Raw genomic sequence first — 21,159 nt, 5'->3', positions numbered from 1 at the left:
CAGCCCTTCCTGTGCATCTCCATGCAGTGCTGGTGGAAAAGTAGCTGGAAATGCCTCTGCTGATGTTGTGGTGTTGAATAAAAACATAGGAGGAGGCAGCTGGTGTTGAACTTGTCCTTATCCCTCTGCTCAGTGAATTTACAGAGCAAGGTAACGAGTATTCGTGTCCACTTTTTCTCCAGGATGCAGATGCTTTAAGTTTTGAAAATGAAGCAAAAAGGCATCTTTTAAAAATACCTCTGACCAAAGTGAGGGATCTGCCTCTCCAGCCGGGTGGAGAACGTTTCTTTCAAGCTCCCCATTCTGCCAACATCACAGAATCATCACAGAATCGTCTGCCCTGCGCTGCTGGGAGCTGCAGTCCGCTGGGTGCTGCCATGCTTGGGCATGCTGCTCAGGCACTGCAGCTGGACTCTGGAACATCTGCAGCAGGGAGGAGCTCCAAACCTTTAATTAGGGATTTATGAACTGTGCAATGGTGATTGAGTCATTGTTTGACTTACTTTCCAGAAATAGATGTGGGGTTTTTTTTTTTGGCTTTTTTTTTTTTGTAATCTGCCCTTCTCCCTTCCTCCTTTCCCCAAACCCAGCAATGCTCAGCTCAGCTGCAGCCAGCACTCTGTTTCTATAGGGATTGGTGGCAACCGAAAGATGGGGTTGTGAGGAGCTGCAGAACGAGGTCGTGTCACATCCAAAACGTTGGGAGAAAACCACGTGCTGGCCTTGGAATGGGCCGAAAGCAACAGAATTCTTCATTCTCTGTGGTTTGATGTAAACTGTTCCCTCGCAGCCCTTCCTGCAAAGCCCAAAAGATAGATGGGCAGCTCAGGAGCAATGACTGCAGGCTTCGTGCCACCGAAGGCTCCTTTCCTTTTTTTTGATCCTGATTCAGAACACAGATGTCTAATTGGAATGGGGGCATTTATTAACATAAGCTGCTTGGCTGTTCAGCCATTGCAGCTAATCAAAATATTGTAAATATCGTGCCTGGACAAATGTCACTCTTCACCAGATTGCATTCCCGTATCTTTTTGAGTCTATTTCAGAAAGCATAAACAAATATTTGCTGCCTGTTGTGGCTGATGGCAACTTTTATTGGCAGCAGAAACATTTTCTGTGATGTATGGCGGCCACTGCCTAAAATATAAAGAAGCCTTTGGAGTGATAATAACTCCAGAAGATGAATAGTTCTAAAAGGTAGATGGAAGTGAAAGGCATTCTAATTTGTCATTATTTCAGTGGTTCCAGAGATCAGCTGAATAATTACGCTGCCTATGAAGAGCAGCAAGTAATACTTTCATTACAGGATTAAATTGTCTCTCCCTTCCCTTTAAAGTAAGGGGAAATAAAGGTATCTCTGATATCTGCTGTTTTGATCATAATTTGAAGGCCATAGACTTGGTTTTGTGGTGCCGGGTGTGCAGATTAATTATTTTAATGCCAAGCATAAACAGCTGATTTCTGATCTATCAGTCTGATATCAACCAACGAGGAGCCCCTCATTGGCCAAAGCTGTCTCCTGGTGGCTTTGCAGGTGATGCTGATCTCATCCATTTAAACTGAGGATCCAAGCAAAGCACCCTTTTCCCTTTCACAAAGCCCATCTCTATGCTTAAAGTTTCCTATATACATATATATATATTTATTTTTTTTTACCAACCAAACCATTCTCATTGCTCCCATTCAAAACTCAGCCAAGGGAAACCCAGCAGGGCCCTGCATCCCAACCAGGAATGCCAGGGCTGAGTGTGACCCTGCTCCATTTCTGTGTTGCAGCCTGAAGAATCAGTAGCAGTGCATGGGATTGGAGCGAGGAAAAGCACTGAGGCCTCACCTGCAGGGAGGAAGGCTGCTATCCTGGACACTGACCCCATGCAGTGGATGACTGACACGTAATTAACCCTCGCTTTGGACAGATACACGGATCTTATTGTTATTATTATTATTATTATTATTAATTTTTTTTTTTTTAATTTTGTGGTGAGTTAAAAAATATTTCAATGGATTTTTTTTTACCCTTTCAAGATAATATTTATTCAGCACAGAGTTTAGAGAATGATAACTATCCTGTAAATACGGCGCTTACTCATCACTCATCGCCACAGACAGAAGAAAGGAACTATTTTACTTTTTTCATATTTATTCTTAGATTTCTTCCGAGAGTATAAAAATATTCTATTGCATTAATCCACGGTAGTGATGTAATCAGCCTCCAACCAGAAATAAACACGCTTCCTTCACCTTCTCCAGCATGGTTTTGTTGCCGACACCTTGACAGCCAACAGTGAACCGCAGGGATTGAATAACGGATGAATGTTTTTCCTTTCCTCTTCGTCTTCAGAGAAACAAACGGTTCACTGAGAGGAGAAAGCTGAAGTGAAAGCATAGGATCCTTTCCCTGCCCTTAGGACTGCTGCTGGGTGGATGGGAGCTGTCTGCCCTGCTGACTTTGGATGCACAGCGATGCTCGACACCCCTCGTTCTGCAGCAGGGCGGTGGGTGCCAGGCAGGGAGGCTGCCGTGGAGGCTGCTTGCAGGACATGGATGCAGGAGCCCTGTGGGGACATTTCCCAGTGCCAGCTGCTCCAGAAAACCTCCTGGACCTGTCAGAGGGGCTGCACAGCCAAGGCCCCATGGTGGGGAGTGGGACCTTGCTAACAGGGAGGAAAAAGCCACAGAGGATTGGAAAGAAAACAGTGCAACGGCTTCAGATGTCCAGGAGGAGTGCTGTGCGGATCCCAGCTGGGTCCTCATCTGCAGCTCATCTGCGAGGTGTGAACTCCTCACCGGTGTTGGGGTGAGCTGAGATGTGAGTACCTACCCACTGGAAATGAGGGGGTTTGGTGTTAGGCTCTCTGCTGCAGTCAGCAGAGAGGGAGCAGATTTCTTGCCTAGCCTGCTGCAACGCGGAGAACTGAGATAACCAAGATCAAATTTGCAAGTATGTCCTACAAGCAATGCAGAGCAACCCCTGCTGTGCCCCCTGTTCTACCAGCTCCTTTAGTGCACTTTGCATGCAGCGAACCTGCCTTGAGAATGTTGGTAGAGATTAAGCACCACCTCTTCCAGAGCAATCTGGTTGGTTTGTATATCTGTAGTAGCACAATCCTTCTGAGACTGCCCATTTCCCTGCTTCTGCATCTCCGAAATAACAGGCTCTGACATTTCCTCTTTGAGCACGCTCAACCAGAGGCTGCCTGCTGTCTTTGAAAGAGAATGGTGATGCCTACAGCTCCATCAGTTCATTTACCAGAAATGCAGCATCTCAAAGTGAGCCGGTGCCCCTCTCTGCTTGTTGGCTCTGCGTTGGGAAACTGAGTTTCACCCACAGGTTTGTGAATTCTCTGCCTGGTGAACAAACTGTCCATTGGTGGTTAATCCACATCCTCCACCTGCTTCTGTGCACACTGGTAAATCAAAGCAAAGGAAGGACATGCTGCTCTGCATTTCAGTGTTGAGCAGAGCTGTCTTTCAGATGAGGGGCAGTTGGGCACATCACCTGGAAAGCTGCAGCTGTGGTGCAAATGTCATTTGATGTGTTCATAGCATCACTGCTGTCACTGTATGTCTGCCGTGTGGTTGCTGGTAAGTCAGCGAGCTCGGTAGCAGAGGATGCTGTGGGCAGTGCCTGCTTGTGGAGGAACAGCAAACAGTGTCACTGCTGCTGGCAGCTCTGCTCTTTGTGCCTCTCCCACTCTGGGATGTTTGCTGCAGGGCTGTGCTGCTGCACCCGATGGGCACTGCAAAGCTGCTCAGCTCTCCTCCCTTCTGGCAGTGCTGTGCCACCGGTTTTAATTACTATCTCACCTGGGACTCTGAAATCCCTCACTACCTCGCTTACCTGTTTGATGAAAGCAAACCCTCTTTTGTTGTTGAAAATGATTATGTTACCTTGAGAAAGCAATTAAAAGCCCGAGCTCCCCAGATGTATTTCTAAAGGACTCTTTGCAGATCTTTGGGAGAGAAGAGAAATAATTCTCCTAAATCAGGAGGCTGATCAATAACACACGTTGCTCTGCAGAAGGCTGTGTTTATTTTGCCTGCCAGCAATGGAACTCAATAGACCCCCACCAGTTGAAGAAGAAGAAATGAGACCTCTGTGGTTTTGCATTGTGGGTTTCCTGTGTCTGTGTTTTTGGTTTTGCTCGTTTGTTTTTGTCATATGAAATCTATTGGTAAATAATGGGCAATGATCAGCACTTTATTTTCATTTGGCATTTAATCAAAGGGACAGGCTACATCTGTACAATAGCTGGGCTAATTGCTCGACCAAACAGGACAAACCATTGTTCATCCTCGCGGCTGATGGAATAAATATGAATATGGTCGTGTTTGATCATAGAGATTGCAAAGAAAATGGGGCAAAGAGCCCAATCCTCAGGTAAGGGGGCACAGAAGCAAAATTCAGATGGTGGAGGAAAATGACTGCATTGCTGAGGAGGATAGGAGTGCAGCCTTACAGCGTGACCTTTGGTGCTGTCACCTCTTCCCTGACTGCTGCTGTACTTCTGCCTTCAGCTGTGCAGAGGGAAAGGTTGGGATGTGCTGCAGCATGGAATTGTTTACTCTCTGGGGTCAGTAGACGTGCTAAAGAAGCTCTACATGATTAATTTGTGCTCTTGCATCAATGCCTTTCATGTGTGCAGGAGAATGGGCTGTTTGCAGATGAATAAGCGTCTCCTTGGGTTCCATAGCTATGGGGCTCTTTCATTTATCGTGGTCTGGGTGATAATGTAAGGCAGTGTTTCTGAAAAAGCAAACTGCCTCTTGACAGGGGGAACGTGGTACAGGAATACAGCACACCATGCAGGCAGGTGGGGAATTCTCTGAGCTCCTTCCCCCCTGCCCTCCTCCTCCTTCCACTTTGTGCTCAGGGTGCTGCAGAGGTGATGCTGCCAAGAGAAAGGAGAAGTTCCTAACGTGTGTGCTCAGGTAATCACAATGAACTAATGGCAGCAAATTAATCACAGCACAAACATAATTTCTTTTCCCGGGCAGGTGTGCAGACAGCTCTGCTCCTGCTGCAGCGTGCTGGGCTGAGCAGCCAGGATGGCCCTCTCTAGATGTGTTGCCTGCCTGCATGGCCGCAGGCTTTGGTCCCTAAATCCTTCTAATCTTTTCCTTTTCTGAAGTTCACTAGGCCTTCAAAGCAAGACATAAAAAGACAAATCTCCTGGTGGGAAGTCAGAGATCCCTGCAGAACTGCCTCCAGACCATGCGCTTTGCTCTGATGTTGAGATGGGTACAGCATCCCAAGCTTAAAGGCTGTGCAGTTACATCTGGGACCTTTGGCAATGGAAGCAGTGAAACCCTTGCATCCCTCAAGGTTAGTTTAAATTGAGGGGTGAGGACTTTTGCTTATAATTTCTTTGTCAAAGCTACGCAGGCTGCATTTTTTGTGCAGCACAGCCGAACATTACAGGAGGTGATTTTGCTCCGCTCAAACGTTTTTGCAGCTCAAAATTCCATGTCAAAGTGTCAGGAAAGGTAATAGCCATCAGTCTGGCTGCATCACACACACACATTCCTGCAGAGCAGTGTTAACAGGGCGCTGCTGGTGGCTGGAGGTGTGATTCTAACACCAGAGCTGCGATCCTGTAGATGTGTTCCGCTCAAGTTCTGTAGCACACCCCAATACCGTTCCTCAGGCTGTGATGTGAAGCTGTCTCAGAGGGCCACAGGCTGCCTTCCTGTGCTGTTCTATGCTCAGACACATGACAGCACAAATAATGTATGTTTTCTTAACTGGCTTCCCGTGTTAAGGCAATAAAGCTCTATGGCAACAGTCTGTACAGTGACTCTGCCCTGAGGCACACCGCTTGGTAGGAAGAAATTAATCATGGGAGAAGAATGCTCCCCGTGTGTAAATGGTGCTTGCCTTGTTAAGTTCCTCTTGCATCAGCCTCATTAGCAAGCCCTGACCTTTTTCCACTCTCTTTGAGTTCTATGAGTGAAATCCCTCCTCCAGGCTGTGCCAGGTGCTCACCGTGGTTGTTTGAGTCCTTCTGAGCTCCTGGTCCTCTCCCATCATGAGAGCAGTTTGGAATCTCTGTTTGCTGCAGTGAGAGGCAGAGAGAACCCAATTTGGTTGTTAAATATTTGTGACCTAACGAAAGAAAAAGCAAACAGGCATTAACATCCCAATGCGTTCCCCACTTACGTTACTGCACCCAAGACTTCAGGAGACCTTTTTTAGTCTATTTCCAGTGTCAGAATGGGGATGATGGAGGTATTCCTGCTGTCCCAGCAATGTTTCTCTTTGCCACATGCTCTTCCAAGCTGCAGGGCTCTCCAGACAGAGCCACGTCCTGCACATCAGAGGGCTCCATTTGCAGATCCTTGCCTGCAGGTGTTGCTGTGCTGATGCTAACAGCTCCTTGACCATCAGTTGAGGTTTGCCATCCCAGGGCTGGCAAGTTTAAGCAGCAGCCCCTCCGTGGTCTGCTGCTCACTAATCGAGCCTCGTGGTGTGCCTCGCACATCTCTGACACCAGCCTTTGTCTATTATGTTTTTAATCAGTGTGTGCGTTTCAATTTGCATATTAATAGCAAGGAGATGTTATTGTATAGTGCTGTTAATGAGGCGGCTGTCATGCTCAGCCTTCAAGCTGAGCAGAGAAAGAAACCACGTCTATTGTACAAGAGGTGCAATTGCACATGTTTTACCATCTACCATTCTCTATTTATCCCTGCCTTTCGTTTTCCTTAATATCCTCAGAGGGATGTGTTCTTTTTTCTGCTTTTTTTTTTCCCCCCTGTGAACAAGCATGATTTAAAAGGATTTTTGGCTGTTGTGACAGCTCCAAGCCAGCCTAAATATCACATTTCTACTACTGGACATTTTTGACTTGCAAAGGGGCAAAAGCTTGATTTCTTTCTGCTTTCCCTGTCCCCTTCCTCAGCTCCTCCCTGCTGTGTCAGATAGCGCTGACATTGCCAGGGCTCTGGCGTTTTGGGAGGTGAGTTTCTGCATCTTGGTTTTGCTCTTTGCCTTCCTTCCCACTTGGCTCAGCAGGAAAATGGCCCGAGGGCAAAAAGCCAAGAGTTAAAAGAGAGAAATTTGGAAGAAAAATGAAGGAAACTGGAAGCAGAAGAAAAAAAAAATCCAGAGGAAAAAGTGCATCCCCAGCAGCCTGAGCCTTCTAATTGCCGTTGGAGCTCCCTGGCAGGTGGAGGAAAAGCAAATGTTTTGGGCCAGCATGGGCTGGGTGCCGAGGAGCTTGCTGTGTGCTGCTGGGACTGAGCAGCAGCGTTCAGCCCGGCCCGCTTTTAGCATCACTTCGTTTCCAACATGCTCTCCTAATCCGGGATCAAAGCACGCAGTCAGCAAAAGGCATTTTGGAGGGAGAACAGAGCTCTGTTTTCCATCCGTCCCCCTCTGCCAACAAAGCTGTTCTTGCTGAGGAGCTCCCAGCACGGGGTGTAGGATCCCACTGGCTTCTGGGAGCGGATCTCTGCCCTCCTGCAAGGAGCAGAACTCATAGAGAGCCCCGTGAGCATCCTCTGTGCTGTGCAGAATGGCAGCATCAGGCACACAGCTGCAGAGCAGAACAGGCACTGCTCACAGGGCTCTGCAAACACCGTGTGACAATATTTTGGAAGAAGAACCTCCGTGCTAGATGGGAGGCAGTGCAGAAATGAGGGGTTTTCAATCGCAGCAGCTCCACGAGAAAAGAAATGCAGCTGCTGCTCTGAAATCGGTCTGAATCCTGCAGGCATCCACTGCTGGGTGGACAAAAGTGCTGCAAGGTGGGAGAAATCCCCGTCAGTGTTCGCTGCAGAGAAGGTGGATGGAGTAATGAAAGCAAGCAGAGGCGTGGGATGGATGTTTCACTCCAGAGCTCCAATCCATTTATATAATCATAGTTGTTATCGCAGTCAATGTAAATAACTGATTGAGTTCAAATTCAGTGTTTGACGACGCTGATTCTTTGTGAGTACACACTGAATTCTTGGAGAATTACTTTATTTCATCAGGTAGACCCACAATGTGTTCAACAGCCCTTTAGGCATTTAGGTAGGACCATACTCTGTGATTTTTCTTGCTCTCCAAAGCATAAAGCCTCTTACAAGTTCATGTTTTAATCAATTGCTTGAATCAAAGTATGTGGCAGTTTGGCAGCTTGCCCTTTGCTGCATTGCTATAGCTGCAATAATAGCAATAATGGTATCATGAAAATACAAAAAGGCTGCTTTGCACCTTGTCAGCCCACGGCAATGAATAACCAGGATGACCTTAATTTGTTTTCTATCAGATGTGTTGGCCCTCAACCTTCAGTAGCATCCAAGATGTGGGCATGGGAGCCACAGTCCATCTCCCCACGCTAAGCAGCAGCCTCCCTAATTAGTGTGTGTGCATCCCAGCAGCTGCTGCTCTGGTCAGGGTCACACGAGGGCTTCACCCTGTGCAGTTTCTGCTCTGTGCAGGATGGATGCTGAGCCCTGCAGCCAGGACAGAGCAGGACAGACCCCACTGTGGTGGTCCCAGGGCTCTTTGCAGGAGGCTGCAGTGGCCAAATTGAAGCGAGCTCAGCACTGTGAGGATGGAGGGGGGTTTCAAAGGCCTGGAGACAGCTGCGTTCAGAAATAGATCAGAGCAGCACTTCCATCCAAAAGGGGAAAATAGTAAAAAGTGGCTTCAAAATAGCACTGTCCGTGATATCCCACTTGTGCACGCTTTTAATGAGGCTGGTGCTGGTCTGAACAGGAGAATGGCCTCAATTCCATTATAGCTCTCTTAATGAGGGCGTTATTATCGTCGTTGGGAAATGTGGAATGCAGCAGATGCACGGTGTTAAATAATGAACAAGAGGCTCAGCTTGAGCCAGGAGAACTGATGGTGCCCTGCTGGGGACGAGGGGGCCCTCAGATGGACACTGCAAGGAGGTGCTCTGTGTTCATCCCTGCAGAGCAGAAGCATGGAGGTGTTTGTACTGCTGGGTGCTTGGATTCTGCTGAGAAAGGGCTCCTGGGCTCCTGCTTGGTCGGTGCCATGGGGCTCTCATCCCTCAGTCTGTCCTCAGGGCAGATAGCTCACATCTATGCCTTCTATCACTCTTGTAGGTTTCAGCAGTGTGCACCTTTGGCAAGGTCTGGCCCAAGCCTAGCTGAGTCTCTGTACCACCACTGCCTCCCCCTGCCCTGCTATGAGTCACTTCCAAAGCACGCTTTTAGTTCATGAATGCAGAGATGCATTCAAATGAACCTCAGTAAAATGGCAGCGCTGATAAAAGCAGCCCCCATCCTCCACCCACTCCGTGCCCCAGTTGCTCAGGTTCATTTCTGTCTTTGAATCAGGCAGAGGGAAGCTCCAATTTTCTGCCAAATCACGTCTGGGTCCCAAAGGGAGCCTGAAGCAGACACACACTTGTTGTTGTGTTGTTGTGTTCCTGCAGGGACACTGTGGGGTGCAACTAAAAGCAATGAATTGCTATGGGGCAGTGGCTTTGGGGGGGGTACATTGGCACGTAGAGTGCAGTCCCACACAGCCTGAAGGAGTGCATTTGTGCTGGTGATGCCCCAACTTTGGGATGCATTGTACAGAACAAGACCATGAAATGAAATAAGGTTTTTTAGCACTGATGAGTTGGAGGTGGTGATCACGGGATGTTATTCCAGGAGGAAAAGTCAAATGGAAATGAAGGATAAATACGCAAGAGCTGAAGCAAAGCAACTTCTGGGGAGACCAAAATCACCACTGGGATTAATCCTTATAAAACAGAGCTGAAGAGCCAGCTGATGACGTGCTCTTTCTTAGTGAATTTACTCAGGGGCAATGAGGCACAGCTGATGAGCAGGGCAATATAAATCAGCAAAGCATCCAATACAGCCCAGCTGCACTGATGTGAGCAGAAAGCTCCAGCAAGCTATTCAATCATTTCCACAAGACAAGCAGTCAGGCCCTTCTTTACCACTAGAAAGCAACATTTTGCTAAAAGTCATCTTTATTTTGAATGTTATCCTCAGCATTGCATTGGTGGCCGCTTAACAGTGAGTGCCTGAAAGCAAGAAGGCAAAATCAGCAGGAGCACAGCTGGGAAGTGCTGAGCATTTCTGTGGGGTCTCAGACATAGGGAGTGTGGGCTGTGGGGCTGTTGGGATGTGGGGTTCTGCCTGCAGGCTTTGTGATAATGGGAACAGGGACTGTGGGAGTTCCTGCTGGCTTTCACCTTCATCATCAGCTCTAAATCAGTGTTAGTTGTGGTGGTGGTGATCTAAGAGCACAGGCAAATTAAGGTTTAGAGTGAAAAATAAAATGTATAGCAAAATGCACAGCTTTTATTTTTGTTTTATCAGAGCATCCAATGCAGTTAGGACATGGGTAAGCTTTTGGGCAGAGAGACCCCAAAGGGCTTCTCTGGTTCTGAAACAGACACAAAAAGCTTCAAGCAAGATTCAGGCAGGGGAAAAAAAAATTCTGCTTCAGTTTAACATAATTATGGCAACAAATTAGAGAGTTAGGAGGAAAATCTAGCAGTAAGCACCTGTGAGATCAGCTGTTACAAACTTTGTGTATCGTTTCAAATCTGGGATGTTGGAATCCTGCTACAGCCATCACCCGATTTCCCAGTATTTAAAATGCATTTGTTGTTTTGGAAGGGACAAATTGGAACTGGCCCTTGGCAGATCTGCCTGTGGGGGTTTTGCACAGCCTGTTGTTTGTGTGGGGCAGCGCCCAGCCTGGCTACTTCTGTTCTGAGAACAGCATCTCTGTGTCCGTCCCATTTCCGAAGCAAGCACAATCAGAGATGTATTTCAAAAGGAATGTTAAAAATAAACGATTTGAAATTCAGACTGGATGATTGGTTTTTCTCTTTTGGGGGAGATGGATTTCCTTAAGGGATGGAGTGCTGTGGGAATGCAGGGCACTGATGCTCAGGATTTGTGGGATTTGCTTCTGCTGGATTTCTTGTTGTTCTCATGTCCATGAGCACCTTGTGCTTGAGCTGTTTTGTTTCCAGTTGGGAATTTCTCAGCAATGTTTGCTCAACTTTCTTGGTGGTACTGAGTGATGTGGTTTAGTAGGTATGGTGGTGATGGGTTGATGGTTGGAGCAACCCTGGATTGCCACAGACTGGGTCACCCTGTGCTGCTGCAGTTTGCAGGGCCGTGCTTTCAGTGGGGTCTGTTTGGAAGGAGGCAGCCCTGAGTGCTCAAGCGGTGCAGTAGAGATGTGCTGAGCTCTGCACCAACGCTGTGGAGCGATGGAGTTGCCAAGGAGCAAACCCTGGATCAGAAGCAAAGATCTCCTGACCTGCTGTGCTGGCTGTGAGTGGCTCCTGACCCTCCCCAGCGCTGTATGTGAGTGGCTCGAAAGCTTTTGCTTTAGAAATGTGAGGCTTATTTTGCATGTTCAGCATTGCTATAATAGTTGCAGTAGTGCTCACAATCCCAATCAGCTCAAATCTCTGCCAGAAATATTTTAAGCAGCAGTTCTACAACATCAGTTTCTGCTCCCATTACCCAGGAGGAAGGCCTGGGGCTCACTGGAGACTGCTGCGATGCCTTTGGCTGCAAGGAGAAATGCTCATTAATTGCCTTATCTCCCCTGAGCTGCACAACAGATTGTCTTTCAGGCAGTCAGTGGCACCAGCAGTTGTGCTGGGCTGATGCTGCAACTGCTATGAACAAACACTCAGACATTCCTGTGTGGAGCACTGATTAATTTGTCGTTCTCCACCATCAGCAAATGACTACAGAACCTCAGCTGCTCACTGGGGCATGGTTAGGAAGGTGCAGCTGATAGCACCGTAAGTCAATTAAGGATGAATTGTGTAATTGGTCAGGATGCCCTGTCATAAAAGGAGGCAGAAAACCTGGCTGATTCTCTCTCCTGTTCTGCTCTGGGTGCTCCTGGAGCAGCCTGAGCTGTGCTGGTGACACCAAGAGCTGGAAAGGTCCAGTGCTGCATCCCAGTTCAGTGTGCCTGCAGGTGCACGTGTATTTTGTACAGAGAAAGCATCTTAAGTGGCAAAGCTAAGAATCTTAATGTATCCTCCTTGCAGCTAGTTTTTCCATGTTTGTTTCTCCTTCAGGCCTCTCCTCTGCAATTAGAAGTGCTTTGCTGAGATGTCTTTAATGCTTGCTAAATTACCTCTTTTGTTTTGCTTTGGAGACGGAGCTGTTTGCTAACAGTTTGCTTGCTGCTCTGTAGTAGCAGGGGCTTTTGCTTTTGGCACCTTATTTAAAATGCTTTCCCCCACCCCTCCCCGCTTGTAGATAAAGTCTCCGATGCTGTATGAAATTAGAATATGGATTTGATTAGAGGAATGAGCTGAGAATTGCTGGTTTCATTCTCATTTCGGTTGTGCTGGGCTGTAGGAAATCCCCAGTAATGCTTTCTGGTTTCTAGGCATCAAAATTTGCACAACTGGCCCAGTCCTGTCCATGCAGCACAGTGATGCTCTGCAGCTTTGCTCTGTGGCCCTGCCATCCATTATAACTAATGCTCCCCATCCCCCTGAACTCCCAAACGCATTCATCCTGCTGTGCAGAAAGCTGCTCCCTTTTGTTCTGCTCTTGTCCAGCCTGGTGTCTCCTTTACAGATAAGTGGTTTGAAACAAATGCCATCTGGGTGCTGGCAGTGCAAGCTGCCCTGCTGCTAGGAGGCCAGGGGTGAAGGAAATGTGTGTGATTTAACGAATGTTCCATGTCATGAATGGAAACGGAGTCAGTTTGTCTTAAGAAGCAGCGTGGGCAAACCTTCATCAGACAGCAGAGGAGCACAGAGCCCCAAGTCAATGCCTTTCCCTGCTGAGATTGCCTCTCCTGGCTTGCAAAGCTGCCCAAGGCAGTGGTGCACCAAACAGGAGCCTCCTTTGGCTGCTTCTTCGTTTCTTCTTTGCTCCTGAAGTCAGTGGGCAAAGCACCGCTGGGTCTCAGCATTTCAGGAGCAGTGATGCAGACCCACGAGCTCTGCAGTCGTCTTCTCTGCCTCTGGTTATGGTGATGGCCTCGTTTGGAAAACCCCTTTTGGCCCCTGGGTCCAAAAGCAAAGGATTCTTCTTCCCTCTTCATTATATCGTTGGCAGCAATTATTCTTCCCCTCCAAATGTAGCATTTTTCTCTTTAGGAGAATTAGTTCTCATTCTCACTTTCATCCTTTAAGTGCTGTTTTCTGCTTTATTTTTAATTGAAAGGCTGGAGGGCAAATGCAATTAAGCTTCAGTGCATGGACTGTAACTTGTATATATATATAAAAAAAAACACCTTACCATCTGCAATTTGCTTGTTTTCTGATCTGAGGTCTGTTATAATTCCAAATTTTGGTTCTCATGATCAGAACAAACGAGAGCAAATTGCAGAGGACTGGGAGGAAATAGATTGGATGTATTTGTGTCCCTTATCTAGGGCAAGCAAAGGTGTGCTATGCAGGGGTCCAGCTCTGACTGCAGTTCGTGGAGCTACGTGGGCTGGGTGTCCTTTAGGACAAACCCCTCCAGGGCTGCCTGCCCTTTTCAGTGCAGATCTCACTCCCTGGTAGCAGAGGGCAGCAGGGAGGATGGAGCGACCCGCTGCTATTGCTAACAGATAGAATCAGTGATATGAAGCATACCATCCTTCTTCATTTCCTCGTCACGTTGAAATCAATACAGTGCCTCACCCAGAGGGCTCTTCTGCAGGCTGAGCTCATCCGTTACTGCGCTCCACCTCCTGGATTTACACCAAATGTTCCATTTCTCCCATGTAACAAATGGGCCCCGTGTCAGTGCTGCTGATCGCATCTCAGGCGCTGTAACCTCTGAGCAACCACACCAGAATGATTCTGTGAGGGTGTCTGCATGCATCAGTGATTTATCCAAGGCATCGTGTGTTCTCCCGTTATGACTCAGTCTGGCAGTTTGTCACTGCAGAAAGTGAGAAAAGCATGGCTGCCTTCAACTGAAATCATGCGTGCCTATGAGGAAAGTGTGAAAGGCTAGGGCACATTTAAATAGAGAGGAATGAAAGCTCAGGGAGTGCTGGAAGAAGTTGTCTTGAGTTACTGTGTCCAACCCTTGCCTACCAGGATGCACAAAATCCAGTGGGGGGGTTTTCATGCAGTGTGAGTCAGGACTGGTGGGTCTGTGCATTGGTTGACTACTGGGGTGGCTCTAGAGGCTCAGGGCGTGCAGCTGCTTGGAGCTACATGTCCTTGCATTAACTGTCGTCTTCCAATGCCTCTAGGTTATGAAAAGGTTTAATGAGAACAATTTTCGAGAGCTTTTATAGCCTTAATATCTCGAGACCTTTCAAAGCACCATTGAAGTGCTGCTGAGGATGGCTGGGCAGCCCCTACCTGACCCTCCTTCCCTGGGGGAGTGCTCAAGAAGGGCCTCCATGAATGTGTGTGAGATCTGTGCTGCAGCAGTGCTGCTCTGTCTGCAGAATGGCACTGCTGCAGGCAATAATGAACTGTGCAATTAGCAGCCCACTAAATACATGTTTAAGGCACGATTTGGCTAGCAAAGAACACGGTAAAAGCAAAGACAGCTTGAAACAACTGCCATGCAGTCACCTAGAGTGGCAATATTAATTTGAGGGGCTGTTGATTCCCAGTGTATGGCTTTATCTTCCTAAAATACGCTTTGTGAGGTTTTCTCATGCTTATCAGATGTCCCTTTTTACTTAAAATTTGCCGCATTTAAAGAATGCTTAAATAGATTAATAATGCTGTGTTTCTAAAATGCCACCTGCCTGCAGGCAGCAGGAAAGATATTAACAAATTTCCCTGTCCATTCTGCTGCTGCCAGGCCCTCCTGCTCCTGCAGTCCATGCCACTGCATTTCTTAATTAATGACTTACTAAGATCTAAAGATTGCATTTGAGTGTTGTCACTGCCTGTTAAATGGATTGCCTCTCCATCTTCTTATTTTTCCATAGGGCAAACAGAAGTAAATTCCAAAGAGTAGTGTTTGAGAGTGACACCCCAGTGACAATATACCAAAATTCTTCCAAGAATACAGGTTAGGGAGGAAAAACTTTAGAAGTTTGTATAGGAAGACCAGAGCAGCTTCCCAGGATGGTTTATGCTCCCATGGAGTCAAGTGCTCTGTCAGAAGAAGCTGGAAGCAAATCTCATTCCTTGTGCTGCAGAAGACCTGAAATAAAACCTTCAAGGTTTGTGAAGCACCGGGAAGATCAGAATGGCCAGGAATGGTTTGTATGGGGCAGATGGATCCCAACCTCAGAGCTGGGGATGGGCCACTGCTAATTGCAATTGGGTACCCATCCCTCCTGCTCTGTTATTTGTATGCAATCGGTGGGTTTAATGCTGCAGAATTACTCTGAGTACAGCAGCACCTGTGCTTTGTCTGCAGTGAAATGCTGCTTGAGGTGGTTGGGTGGCATCTGCTCATTCAAGTTTGCATTCAGAAAATACCTGACATGCATGAGGGGAAACAAAGCATCAATAATGTTCTCCTTTGTCCTCGCAGAAATGAGTTATGTGAATGCTCACTGTTAACAAAGCACAGGAAAATGAGGGCTGTGTGATCCATCGGGAAGGAATTACACAGCAGAACTGCTCCCAAGTGCTGGCAGTCCTTGGGATGGACCATCCATCCCATCCCCACGCCCTCTGAGAATATGCTAATATGCCACTTAGTATCTATGAATGCTAATGACCCTAATCAGCCTGGCTGCTGCATCTGTCGTAGCAGCCAAGTTTGGCAAAGGCAAAGATAAAGTGCTGCTCTGCATGCTGCATCTCAGGAGAACTGTTGTAGTAAATTCAGTTATATGTTCCCGTCCAGGTTAAATGCAAATAACCTCCTCAGTGCTACGCATCTTGATTATAAACTTCTCTTTTGGCTGAGCTGTATTTTACTGTCTTGAAATCTGCAGTTTGCTGCTTGCTTTTCCAACCCCTTCGCTGCCACGTTTACACCAATAACGTCTCCCTGCCCTGGAACCTTTCCCATGTCGTGATTTACAAATAAGTGATATTTATTAAAAAAAAAAACAAAACAACAGCAGGACAAAGCCATCAGCAAGAAGATTCTCTTTGAAAAAGGTGGCCATTAAGTCTATGGGGGAAAGAAGAAGCAATAAAATCCAGACTGTAACGATGGGACGATGCCTTATCGCAGGGCTGCAGAGCCGAGTGGAAAACAAACCGAAATAAATATATGGAAGATAGAGAGCTGCAGAATGTGGGCAGGATGGGGGCTGTGCTCAGCCTGGAGACACAGGCAGGGCGAGGAGTGTCAGCTCAGTGGCCAAACTCCCAACCATGCAGTTCCCACCTTAAGCAATGCCATTGGGTCTGCACAGTCCATCCAATAGCGGCACTGAAACTAATTGCTATGGAGGAAAAATGCTCCTTACCACAGAGAGAGCAATGCTGTGACAGTGCAAGCACTTGGGAGCAGATGTTTAGGACAGAGAAGGAATCAATCTCAACCTTCTGCTTTGTTTATCCCGTGCACTGAGCAGTGATGGGTGCAGAGCTGTGCGTGTGTGGAGCTGCGGTGGCTTTTGCCTCTCCTTGGCGCCTGTTTGGGAAAGTCACTCTTTATGGATACCCTAAAAGAACAGTCATTCTGCTGCTGTGAGCTCTTCTGTAATAAAACAGGGAAAGGCACCGCAGCCAATAAAAGTGAATTAATAACTAGAGACAACAGAAGCCCACTTTGCAGGCCAGCATAAAGCAATGCTTTGCTGAGGGAAGGAGAGCGCGTCAGTTTACGAGCAAACAGGTCAGGCCTGAAAGGAATGGGCCGTGCTGTCTTTTCTCCTAAACCTGTGTGGTTTATTTCTGTGGTGGCACAGCTGTGTAACATTCTGCTGAGGAGCAGCACATTTGGAGCCCAAGGATCCATGCTTTGGGCTTGCACATGGGGATCCTCTGCTTCTATGAGCAGAAGTACAGAGAGAGGGACCTGAGTGGGATGGGAAGGAATGGCTTCCTTCAGATGGGACGAGCCCCCTCCTGTGTCCCCTGCTTGCTGTCGGCCCTTTGGTTGTGCTGGTCTTGTGGCACAAATTGGAAGGCTTAATTATTTCAATAGAGGTTAATTGCATTAGTCGCTACAGCAAATCTCCAGTTCGCGCTGCGCTTTCCACTTCATTTAATTCATTACCCCTGTGAAATTCGGTGGATTCCCACATAGAATTGATTGTTAAGCTCACACATGTCCCTTCCAACAGCAATCCTCCATGCCCACCCTATCTCTCCTCCTTCTCTTCTCCTCATTGCTCCCCTGCACATATGGGCATTGGTGGCTGTGCTGTCCAGGTCTGCACCCAGGGGCGCCCATTCTCTTCCTGCAGCACCTGCACAAGCAGTGCTAAATGAGCTGTGCACCCTTTGCTGTGAGTCTTTAAGAGCAGCTTCTTGCAGCTTAATGTATTGCTGTAATAGTAATAAATGGGAGTGCTGAGAGTTGGGGGTGTTATTTAATGAGTTTTACTGCACCTTCTATGCTAGGCAGAGATATATCTCAATAGCAGAAGGATTAACACGAAGGCATGCTTTAAAAGGGAAATGAATTTTGTGCTCAGAATTGAAACGCAAACTCAATAAAGAACAACAAAAAATCTGAAAACACACAGATTTGAAGTTGAAATTGCAGTGCAATGGACACATGGCGCTCCTGATAAAAGCGACCCTCAGAAGGCCAGAAGTGAGCTCTGGGATTTCTGCTCGTCCACAACCTCCGCTCCGACGCAGATAACGCTGCTAAATCCTCCAGCAGCAGCTGAGGAGCGCTGCCATGGGGAAAGGCATTCAACAGACTGCCTCAGAAAGGCACTCGCGGACTGCAGCGATGATTGCAGCATTATCGTGCGGTTGGTGCACGCCACCCTTTGTGTGAGTGCATTGATCATTTTCTACGCTGAGCGCAGTTTAACATCTGACCACTCTAACTCACAGCAAACCTATTTTGGATAAATGCAAAAGGAAATGTTGAAAAGAGCGCTGGAAGAGGCATTTCCCTCTGTGAGAGGTGCCAAAGCCAGCAGAGCAGCAGCCCTCAGCGTTACAGCCTTCCTCTTTTCTTCCTCTTGCTGGTTTTTAGTGTTATTTAATTTCCTTATCACTGCACCCAATTAAGGTTCATCATTCCTCTGTTTTCACTCGCCTGGCGGTGCTGCAGGCCATTCTGCAAAGCACAGCTGTGCATGGGTTTCCTTGTAGGAATGGTTGTGTGGCACTCACCATTACAGCCCTGGAATCCAGCCCAGTTCATTAGTGCTATGTTCCATCCTTCAGCATTGATCTCGGTTATTTGTTTGTCTTTTCAGCTGTTAGCTCGGGTGATTGTTTGCATAATCATGCAAAGCGATCTCTGTTCCTTCACGAAGCCATAAGACTGAAACATAACTGGCACCATGGAAGGAAGGCATCGCTACTGCAGGAAGGCATCAGCCCGGGCTCCAGCACAGCAGACGGAACCCCCAGATCTGCAGGAGCTGAGGTGGGGACCCCCATCATGCTGTGCTTTAGAAGCTGTCATTGTCCCTCTCTGAGCCTCACATTTGATGCCATGAAGTGGCTGGAGATGACTGTAAGTCAGTTTTGTCTTTGCTCGCTGTTGACAGGAGGGGTTTGCATGCAGTCACATTGCCCAAATGCCCAAATCCTCTCTGCTGAAATGTGCAGGGGGGGAGGTGAGACATTTCCCACCTGTTCAGCTATTTTGCAGCATGGTGGGATGTTTCCTATTTTGAACTGCAGCTGCAGCTTTAGGGATGAACTTGTAGAGTCAAACGTAAGGTAACTGCCAGGGGAAGGCGTTTTTAAGATGCAGATCTCTGTTTTATTACATAGAGAAGATTTTCTTCCACATAATGATACTTTTTGGAGTGCACGATAGAAAACTGCAGCCATGGACAAGTAGTGCTCTCAGCTCTCCCTCTGATCATTAGCCCTGTGTGATCATTAACCTTCACAGGGTAAACTGCCTGCTTGCAGTTTGTTGTTGATCGTTAGCAGATCTTGCTCTGGATGAAGATCTGGAGATGGGTTCTATGGAATTCTGCAAACATGAATGTGATCCTGAGAAGAGAGGATGAGGAGAATGTCTGTTGCTGCTGCCAGTGGGGAGCAGGGAGGTCAGTCCAGGGGATGGCTGGGGACCCATCAGCAGCACCACATCATTGCTGGGAGGGCAAAGGGCACGTGGAACACTTCATCTGCCAAGAAATGAGATACATATTTATTTGGGAATCTGATACACAAAGAGCTTTAATAACTACACTCATCCAAAGGCAGCATCAATAGAAATGGCACAGCCTGCTGAATGCCAGTGAGCGAGGAATGCTGTTATTAACATTTAGCAGAAGCTCCAGGTCACCTTGATAACATCAAGCTAACACACATTTTAATGGCTATTTAATTAGATTTACCATAGGGAAGATGCCATGCAAGAAGGTTGCATTCCAGACTCCTGCGCTCGAGATGGGGACTGGATTAAATAAAAATGCAGATAGAAGTCTGCAAGTGACATAGAGGGTGAATTCATTTTCCCTGTTGGATGCAGCTCCCGTTCTGGTCTGGATGGCTGTGCTGTTTTACCTCTGCTCCAGGCAGCTGCTTGCACAGCTGTGGCACAGCCCTGCCTTCGGACTGCAGCAAAGCTATTCCTCAGTGGGCGATTTGCTTTCAGGTGCCCGGATTGCTCAGCATCTTGCTGCAAAGCTCCCCCTGAATCACCTGCAGGGTGCTGTGAGCAGGGCTGGAACAGGAGGGAGGGAATCCATCTGCTTTCCAGCAGCAATTTGCTCACGTTATGGCGAACTGGTTCCTGCATTAAAGAACAAATCGTTCATGTCCACCTTCCATCAGCTCTGATACCTTCGTAGAGAGACTCCAAGGAGCGTTTTGTAAAAGTGCCAGTTGTTCTTCATAGCAAATAAAACGTGGGAACATATTGCTGTAAAGGGTTTGACACTTCTCTCCGTGGATTTATTAAAAAGGCTCCCAGTGTAAAGATGGATACAATTTGATCAAGTCAGCAGTTCCAGCTGTGTAATTGATATCCATTATTCTCTATTGACTGCTGGGCAGGACTTCATTTTCTGTAGCATCAACAAATTCCCCTTCTGCCCACCACAGAGCTGGGTTTGGGAGCAAGCAGAGCTGATCAGCGAACAGAGCAGAAATCCCAGGAGAGAAAAAAAGGCATTTTGCTCAATTGTTTCTCATAAGCGCCCGCCTTTATCCAAATCTGCACTATTTCTTAAATCACTGCATTTCCATAGGGCTCTCCTGCAGTTGTGCTGTGCATTTGCTGGGGAACAGAGAGAGGGTGACAGTTTCTGTTCCTGCATGATACGATTTCTTCTCTCCTGCCCCTTCCTCCTGCAAATCATTTGCTTTTCCAGGTGCTTCAGTATAAACTTATATCACTTTATTTCTGTTTTTTTTTGCTCCCTATCTCACTCTAAGAAGGAGGAAGATCACCTCATTCTCACCGCTTCAGAAATAAATCCTTATTATGGATTTGTACCTGGGATAGAAAAACGGATTTCCACTCCCAGCCAGTTCTGAGCAGATATTTGAAGGTAATTGCTCAGTCCAGGGACATTTCAGTTGCCTAATAGCCATAAAAAAGTGCTGTTATTAGCTGTGCATTTGAGGGTGGGGCTATTTAGGAGATATTTATGGAGAGGGTATTACTGCAGGAAGTTTGAGGGCCTGAGATTTATGGTTGTATTTCGAGGTGGAGCAAAGGGGAAGAACCAAACATCCTCTGCACGTCCTTGGAGCCCACGGCACCGAGGCTGTGGGGCACACGGAGGCATGCCCTCCTCCTGGTTTGTGTTGTGCCTTGCACTGCTCAGCTGCCAGCTCTGGAAGCAGCAAGCAGCCCTCGCCGAGCATCCAGCTGCTGCTAAAACTTTGATGAAAATATTTTTCATTATGCATGGTGAGTGACATCTCAGTTACACGGCTCATCTCGTGGGCGCAGTGCGGCTGTTCAGCGCTCGGCGCTTTGGGGGAAGAGGTTCTCTCCTCACCGAGCCTCCTTCCCACCCACCGAACCTAGCAGTGAAAGAAGACAAGAGGTTTCCCTTTATATACGTCACGACAAACCCAAAGCCAAGGTGCTGGAGCTGCCTAAAAGCCTTCCTGTGTTGGCAGCTGTGGGCTGAGAGGTGCAGCACATGCCTGCATGGTAATTAACAGCTTTGTCTCGCACAGATTGATTGCAGAGGCGCAATCTTTGCGC

At 47.5% G+C, this 21,159-nt stretch overlaps 1 protein-coding gene across 19 annotated transcripts in view; it reads left to right on the top strand.

The window, feature by feature from the left end:
* ZMAT4 (zinc finger matrin-type 4) overlaps positions 1–21,159 on the top strand; it is a 95,004-nt gene that overhangs the window by 49,573 nt on the left and 24,272 nt on the right. For 2 of the 19 annotated variants that reach the window (XR_006181482.1, XR_006181481.1), the window contains exons 7-9: positions 1,777–5,326; positions 18,230–19,039; positions 20,376–20,491. Coding sequence is in view for 2 of the 19 variants with exons in the window: in XM_042886243.1 (XP_042742177.1) it covers positions 1,777–1,792 (16 nt within the window). In the remaining 17 variants the exon portion in view is untranslated. Of the gene's footprint in view, positions 1–1,776; positions 10,793–11,098; positions 11,172–18,229; positions 19,040–19,327; positions 19,904–20,375; positions 20,811–21,159 lie in introns of those variants that run through there. The other 17 variants (XM_042886243.1, XM_042886242.1, XR_006181487.1 and 14 more) reach the window with 16 other exon arrangements.

The sequence above is a fragment of the Lagopus leucura genome, unplaced genomic scaffold (genome assembly GCF_019238085.1).
Source record: "Lagopus leucura isolate 7727_CA_CO unplaced genomic scaffold, USGS_WTPT01 Super-Scaffold_100056, whole genome shotgun sequence".
NCBI lineage: Eukaryota > Metazoa > Chordata > Aves > Galliformes > Phasianidae > Lagopus > Lagopus leucura.
This window is presented reverse-complemented; position numbering and strand designations above follow the sequence as displayed.